The 8,409-nt window shown below is 39.6% G+C and overlaps 1 protein-coding gene across 1 annotated transcript; it reads left to right on the forward strand.

Moving 5' to 3' along the window:
• Positions 1 to 7,518: 7,518 nt before the first annotated feature.
• LOC110101175 (uncharacterized mitochondrial protein AtMg00810-like) lies at positions 7,519 to 8,106 on the forward strand. The gene has a single exon (XM_020828966.1). The coding sequence runs from the start codon at positions 7,519 to 7,521 to the stop codon at positions 8,104 to 8,106; it is 588 nt and encodes a 195-aa protein (XP_020684625.1).
• The last annotated feature ends 303 nt before the right edge of the window (positions 8,107 to 8,409 follow it).

Below are 8,409 nucleotides of genomic sequence, written 5' to 3' on the forward strand. Positions count from 1 at the left end.
TAACACCGAATTTCTGCCCGGCTGTCGACTGACGTCGGACTTCTTCCCAACGCCAAACCTTCGCTCATCGTCGGAATTCTACCTGATGTCGGACCTCTGCTCATCGTCGGATTTCTACCCGACGTCCGACTTCTACCCATCGTTAGACTTTCGTCGGGTTTCTATCTGATGCCTGACTTCTGTCCATCAACAGACTTCTACCCAACACCAGACTTGCGCGCGTCGCTGGATTTCTATATGACACTAGACTTCCGTCGTCATCGGATTCTTACAAATGCTGGACTTCCGCCCATCACCAGATTCATCCATAACGCCAAACTTCTGTCTGCCATCAGAATTTCGTCAGACTTCCATTTGATGCTGGACTTTTTTCGGTTGTCGGACATTCATTGAACTTCTATCATATGCTGGACTTCTGTCCAGTGCTGGACTTCTGTCCAATGTTGGACTTCTACCCGACGTCGTTCTTCTGACCTCCATCGCCATACAACGGTCTTTATGACCTTCGTCGCCCGCCAACAATGATCCTTTTGACTTACGTCGCCCACTGACTATAGCCCTTCTGACCTGAATCACTCACCGATAATGGCCTTTCCGACTAAGAAAATACGTCAACAGTGAATCTTTGTATTCCAACCATGTAATGTACTTCATATGAAGTATATCAAGCCAATGCCTTCCCTCTAAAGAAGGGCTTCAATTGTAATTGATTGCATATAATAGTGGATTCATTCAAACTGGGCTAGGCCCTGTGGTTTTTCCCCCTTTTCAGGGGTTTTCCACGTAAAAATCTTAGTGTCTCATATGAATGACGCACCCTATCTCTTTATCTGTGTACGTGCTGAATCTTAGTACAAAGCTAAGACGTTAAACTTTATATTTCTCTAACGCTACGAATACTCCATGATGCAACAATTATAAATAATAATTATATTATCAGTAATTTATTTAACAATTAAACTAGTTTTATTGCTTAGGGTTTTTGGGTTTTCCTCCGCTGCGTGCTCTCCCGCCCCGCTTTTCCCAATTTTCTTCAGGCGCTCTTCATGTTGTGGGTTTTTCTCTATTTGTAAGGAAGTTCCTTCTCCTTGGTCATATTTTTTTGGCCGTGTTTTCTCTTTTAGCCGTGTGGCCGGCATGGCCTTTAATCAGCTCTTGGATCCTAGTTTTTTAGATGGATCTAGAAAGTCTTATTCTTTTTTGAATGTTTTATCTGGCCGATAATGCATTGGATGTTCATTTTTTGCACCTCAAAACGAGCTCTTTCCATGGATTACCTGCTGTTTGGATCTCTTAGGAGGATATCGCTTCTTTAGATGCCCCTTTTTAGTTTGCTCTAGTGGATTTTTTTCCCTCTCGCCGCCCTAGTTTAAATTATATCTGTTGCTTTTTCTTTAACATTAAGCTTTCGGCTGAGTTTTCGGTAACTTTACTGGATGCGTCTCACGTGTTGATTAAATTGTCTAATTATATGGGTTATAGTAGGGTTTTTTTCATCGTTCTTACATGGTGTTCAATTGATACATAAAAAATACTAAATGGTTGCCTACCCTTGATATCGGTGTGGATTCTCCAATTATCCCCATATGGGTCTCTTTCCCTAACCTTCGGCCGCACCTTTTTGCTCCCAAAATCTTTCATTCGTTGGGCTCTTTATTTGGTTGCCCCCTTAAAATTGATTTTGCCACATATGTTGGCTCGCGGCCTTCATTAGCACGTGTTCTGGTAGAATTGGACATTACGAAACTTTACCCTGATAAAGTTTGGCTGGGGACTGAGCATTTGGGTTATGTACTTATGTTCAACATGTTCAAATGGAGGTGTTTCCCCCTTTCTGTGAGTTGTGTAAGGCCACAAACGGGGTGATTGTCGTTCTTCTCCTTATGTTCCCAATTCAATTTCTTCTTCGAAGCCTTCTTTTCCTGTTAAGAATGTTAAGTTTCTATTGATGTGGATAATGTTGATGATGGTGTTTTGGGGGAGGTGGTTGCTCCTAAACCTTTTGGGTTTGTCGATTAATGGTGATGGCCCAGCTGTCGGTTCCTCGTCACATGTGATTGAAGGTATTTCGTGTATGGTTGTGAGTGAGCCTGAGCCTGCATCTAATCCTGAATTATTTGTGTTTGCTCATACTATTTGTGTTTCACCTACTATTCCTATTACTAAATTAGCTCCAGTGGACTCTGTGGTTGGGATTGAGTATGTTGCACTTGTCCCTAGGCTTTGTGTTAGTGTTGGTGGTGCTGTGAATTATGATGTTAATTTTATCCATGTGTTGTCGGTGAGAATGCTGTGCCTGTCCGGTGCGGTTTGCTTATGGCTGAGCTACTTTCTGCTGTCGGTGAGTTGTCTGGTTCTTCTATTTCTCCTATTAGTGAGTTTCCTGTTTGTGCTGTCCCGTCTCCTTTGAGCCATGTTGTTCAGGATGCTAGCTTCTCTTCGGTTAAATATGCTTTGGCTAAGATGCCTACTAGGATTGTTGATCAACCAATTTTACATTCATTTGAAGGTCGTGTGGGCAATGCTAACTTTATCGATATTCCTATTTCCATTATGTCTAATAATGAGATGAAAAATCATGTGGCTAACTCTAAGAAAAACTCTATCTTTGTTTAGAATGATTGGTTGATTTTAGAACACTCACTCTCTTCCCCTTCTATTGAGGATGATACTGTTGTTCATGATGTTGAGAAGGACCGTCATGTGATTGCTAATAGGCAAAGAATGAAAGGAAAAAAGATTTAAGGTTTGTGATTTGGCTTGGCCGATTTCGTCCATGATTTTTTGAGGTTTAATGGACGATGATGAGGAGGCCCTTACTGCCCCGTCAGCAGTGCTGGTTGGCAACCTAGGTGTCTCAGCGTTGGATGGATTGAGATCATTTTTTGTCACTTATGGATGGTCCGTGCGTTGCTGATTGGCTGGTGCTGGGGACCTCCATTATTGAGTCCTTGACCTTCATTCCTGAGTCCCCGATCGTTGATTATTTTGCTCTGATTGTTTGTTTTGGGTCTCTATTATTTGTTTTGGGTCTCTACTGTTTGTTTCCCTGGTGTTGGTTTGTTGACATTGTACTCCTTTCTTTTTTTATTAATAAAATTCTCTGTTAAAAAAAAACAATTAAACTTGTTTTTAATTGTATTATTATAATTGTAAATTATTGTTGATAATTAAAATTTAAATTAATAAATAACTTGTATTAAAAATATAAATTAAATTTAAATTTTTAAATAACTAAACCCCTTAACTCTAGAATTATATTGCCAAACAGCCCCCTAGGGGAATTTGTAATTTAAGGAAGGATTCAGGCTTGGGTCGATCTTGAAAGTTTGCAATCAGAGCAAAGGGCAACAAGCATCAATGCCATCAATTCGTCGCAGACTGCGTTCAAAAAGCATGGAAAGTGGGTGGGTATAGGTGTGTATGACACCCCGAAAAACACCATGGGTGGGTGCGGGTGGGCGAAGCCCATCCGAGTAAAGCATGGGTATCCAATGGGTACCCAACCAGGAACCCATGTAGAGCTTTGTTGTATTATTGATATATATTTTGAAGATTAAAAAAAACGTGGGCAAACATATTTTCTATCATTAGGAAATAAATAAATTAATAGCTCTGTTGTCTGTTAGTAATTAAAGAATTATGAAAAAGTTGTTCAAATTAGATATTAGGCTTGATCTATCAACATCCAACACAATTTGATTCATTCTATCAGTAGGTTATATTGAATTGGGTTGTGAAAGAACTGGTTCTATAAACACTAAAAAGGAACTCGCTAATTCGAATAAATATAGGATTTTAAAATACTTATATATTTGAAAGCAATACAAGTCGTATGATAAGTTCAAATCCTGGTTTTAATTTATCAACCGAACACTCACAATTTTTCAGTTCTTCACTTGTAGAAATTGAAGACAAGATCTATGAAACCTGTAATACCGGCTGCAAAAACAAAATTCACTTGCATATATAAGTCGTATAAAATATCCAGCTTCTCCAAAATTTAAATATTCATAATATTTGTCAGGAACAGGGAAAAAATATTTTTGAAGAATTTGAAAACTATACAGTCTGATACATAAATTATTACAGGAAACCAACAGGTCAGTAAGATTATTTAGATAGCACTCTGCTCACTTGTACAGTTTACTCTCTCTCTCTCTCTCTCTCTCTCTCTCTCTCTCTCTCTCTCTTGTCTTTGATTTTTTAGTTGTGAGATGGCTTCTCTGACTCAGTGCATTCAGCAACTGCAGAGCTCAGGACATGGCTGGGGAGCAATGGTTGCGTTATTTGGACGTCATAGCATGTCCTTTGCCTTAGGGGGGAGAGAGAGAGAGAGAGCTTAAAGACCAAAATCTTGCTGGCTGAGCCCTAACAAAAGCCTGACAAGGCTAAGTGGTCCTCTTCTGCTGTAATTTACTGCAGCCAACCCACCTGTCAGTTGCCAAAACTTGACCATTTTCCTCAAATAAGAATTTGGAAGTGGTGCTGCATTGAAGGGAAGCGTTATGAGCTTTTAAATTGTTGGAAGTTCCAACCTTTCTGTTGGAATCTCAAACAATATTCATGCAGTACCGTTGGAAGTTCCAACATAAATAAATTATTTTTCCAACACTCTCTTGAATATGACAATTTTGAAAATTGTCAATGGTTTTGAGCATGTATCTCTTCTGATTTCGAACAATACCTTCATTTGATACAGTTTTTTAAATTTTTGTTACTAGAAAATTATTTTAGAAACTGATAAAAAAGATGTCTCAAATATATAAAGTCTAAATCCATGGGAAGTCTTTATTTTCTATAAAAAATGGAGCTCTCACCAACCATTTTAGTTTGCTGGTGATCAGCCATGTTAGGTTTCATTTGGGTCCTTTAATTGGAACAGCTTTCTAGCTTAGTGTTTTTAAAAATAGCTTTCTATTAAAAAATTAAAATTTTTATACTTAAAAAATGTTTTAAGAAGCAGTAAGATTATCTCCAACCGTTCGGCAAACAACCAAATGGAGGCCCTCAAACGTCGCAACCGAACGTCTTTTCCTCCGCCATTTGATCGCGGATGAACAGTGCAACGCCAATATTAGAATCACACTATTTATCTGCGCCATTTTTTGGTCTCTCCTGAACTTGAAGAAGAAAGCCACGAAAGAAGAGAGCGACAGCTAGGGGGAAAAATGGCGTTCGATTGGAGATGAATCATGTCACTTTTTGGTTTCAATGCATTTTGAAGTGAAAAATGAGATTTTTGGTTGGAGATACCCTAAGAAAGCCGTCCCAAACGAAACCTTTGTTTGTTAGTGATACCCTAAATTTGGAAGAGAGAGAGAGAGAGAGAGAGAGAGAGAGAGAGAGAGAGAGAGAGAGAGTACAAATGAACATGTAGCATATTAGTGTTATTCCTATTGAAAAACTCCTTAGATTATAGCTTTATATTATTTGAGCAAGATTCATGTATATTTATTTATGTATCTACGACCGATTTTTATTGACAGAATCACTAATAATTTTCTATATGATATCTTCCAAAAGGAAAGAAAAGAACTTTTCTGTATGATTTGTTCATACAACGTGCCGTGCCTTGTTCACTCTGAGCTAGCATAAAAGGAAAGAATAAAACTTTTCAATTTCTGATCTTATTTTATATGTGTGTGAGAGAGAAAAATATATAAATTAGATAATTTTGAATGCTATCTATGTAAATTCCTCTACATGTGCTATGAATGAAAGACTGTTGAAACTAATGGAGGGGAAGACAGATTTATTTCTGCTGCAGTAAAATACAGATCTGGAGCCCCAAAGATTAAAAGACATGTTCAGCCAAATTTACAGCTGTGACATTCAGAATTCAAGATTTAGAACCTAAAATTCATATATTATAATCTTGGTGAATAAAAGCTCATACTGCTTGACGAATTGACAAAGCTATCTAGCTAGCTAGGTAGCTCTCTGATGAAAAGTATGATAGTTTGAGGCTCTTGAACAGAAATATTCTTCATTAGCAATTGATCAATTTGTTGAGAATGACTGAAACTAGAAGAAAGAATCTAAACCCATTAAAAAATTTAAGGATTCAAGCTGCTAGCTCTCTTATGCTGAAAACTTTTATATCTTTGAATCTTCTATCATTGTAGATGAACATTCATTGACCATGCAAGCCTCTAAGTTTATAAACGCAATCACAAACCAATCTAAAGTGTTTCTATATTGATTTTTGATAGAAAAGTCCGATTTCGGCCATGGTTTTCAGCCAATATTTGGTGCAGTCTTCTTTGTCGATCAGCAAGAGTTTATATGTATTAGAACAGCGAAATAAAGATACTCATTCTTGCAGTCCTATAGAATCAGGACACGTGTAAAGCTGGTTATATATACATTATATATATAGGTGTACAGATGTATTAGAAATGATTATAATAATAGAAAAGCTCTATTTCCTTTTCCTCTGTTTTCTCATCACTTGGTATGTGTTCTTCCATAAGCATGTAAAAACGCTCAGATCTGATTCTAAGAATTCTTCATGGTATCAGAGCAGTTCTTTTTCTAGAGATTCATAATTTCTTGTCTTCTATGGCAAGCTCGGCATCTACAGCCTCAAATACAGGCACGACTCAGGCAGGATCTCTGGCAAAGAAGTATATCGATCCTTCGCTCAAATTCGTGGTCACAAACCTTAAATCTATCATTCCTCATCCTCTCTCGGCCGACAACAATTCCAGTACCCAATTACACTTCTAATCCCACGACTACAACAGATCTACCTAAGCTAATAACAAATTCAAACAGAACTAGTTATCCTAACATTGTACAAGACACCACCAACTTGTTGTCCTCACATCACTCGGATCTGCCTATATCCAGGCATCCTATGACTACGCGTCTCCAATCTGGTTCACTAAAGCCCACCAGACGTCTCAACCTACTTCTCCAAGAATCGGAGCAAGTAACCCAATCTGATCCCACCAGTTTCAGCGAAGCAAACAAAAGCTCGGGCTGGAGGAAAGCAATGGCGTCCGAATTCTATGCATTGCAACAGCAAGGCATGTGGTGCCTAGTACCGTCTCCACCAAATGCATCAATTTTGGGATGCAAATGGACATATAGAACAAAGTACAATTCAGACGGGTCCATTGCTCGGCTCAAAGCTCGTCTAGTAGCTCAGGGGAATAGACAAGAATATGGTTTAGACTATATGGAAACATTCAGCCCGGTAGCAAAGCTTCCAACCATACGTATTCTGCTCACGGTTGCACTGTCCAAAGGCTGGAAAGTTCAGCAATTGGACGTTACCAATGCTTTCCTGCACGGAACACTCAATGAAACAGTATATATGCGACAACCTAAAGGATTTGAGGACGCAACCCATCCGGAGCATGTCTGTCTTCTACGCAAGGCCATATACGGGCTAAAAAACAGGCACCAAGACAATGGTACAATACCTTTACGACCTACCTGATCTCAATCAGCTTTCAACAAAGTAAGGCAGACCCGTCTCTCTTGACATTCCGTCACAATCATACACAAATGTATCTACTGGTATACGTCGACGACATCCTCCTAACTGGAAACAACAACACCCAACTAAACGAGCTTATACAAAAACTTCAGCAAAGATTCAACTTGAAGCAGCTCGGCGTCGCCCACCACTTCCTCGGCATTAAAATCCGATCACTCCCAGATAAACTCTTTCTATCTCAAGCTCACTATGCACAATCTATCATTAATCAAGCAAACTTAGGCAAATGCAATTCGGTGGCAAACCCATCTTGCACAAAACAGCTTATTGACTGTCTTGCACTTGATTTATTATCTGATCCAAAACTCTATCGCAGGATAACAGGAGCGCTTCCAAACCTTACCATAACACGTCCGGATATTGCATATGCAGTCAACATGCTATCCCAACATATGCATGATCCGACAAACACAAACGCGCATCAACTAAAACGATTACTGAGATACATTCAGGGTACACACAATTTTGATCTTCCAATAACTAATTCAAATCTTCAATTGCAGACGTTCTCGGACGCAGACTGGGCTGGAGATCCAATCACTCGCCGATCGACGTCGGGATATTGTACGTTCTTGGGAGATACATTGGTATCGTAGACGGTCAAGAAGCAAAGCACGGTGTCTCGCTCCACCACAGAATCAGAATACAGGGCACTTGCGGCAGCTACGACGGACTCCATATGGATCAAAAGGCTACTCGGGCACTACAGGAAAATCACTTATTACCGGCGGAATTTTCCGGCGGTCAAATTTCCGGCGGCTTTCCGGCGGCGTTCCGGCGGTTTTTGACGGCTTAAAATTTCCGGCGGCGTTCCGGCGGCTTTCCGGCGGTTTTCCGGCGGCTAATTTCCCCGCGAAATTTTGCGACGGCTAATTTCCCGCAAAATTATCCCGCGGAAT

The sequence above is a fragment of the Dendrobium catenatum genome, unplaced genomic scaffold (assembly GCF_001605985.2).
Source record: "Dendrobium catenatum unplaced genomic scaffold, ASM160598v2 fragScaff_scaffold_883, whole genome shotgun sequence".
Classification (NCBI taxonomy): domain Eukaryota; kingdom Viridiplantae; phylum Streptophyta; class Magnoliopsida; order Asparagales; family Orchidaceae; genus Dendrobium; species Dendrobium catenatum.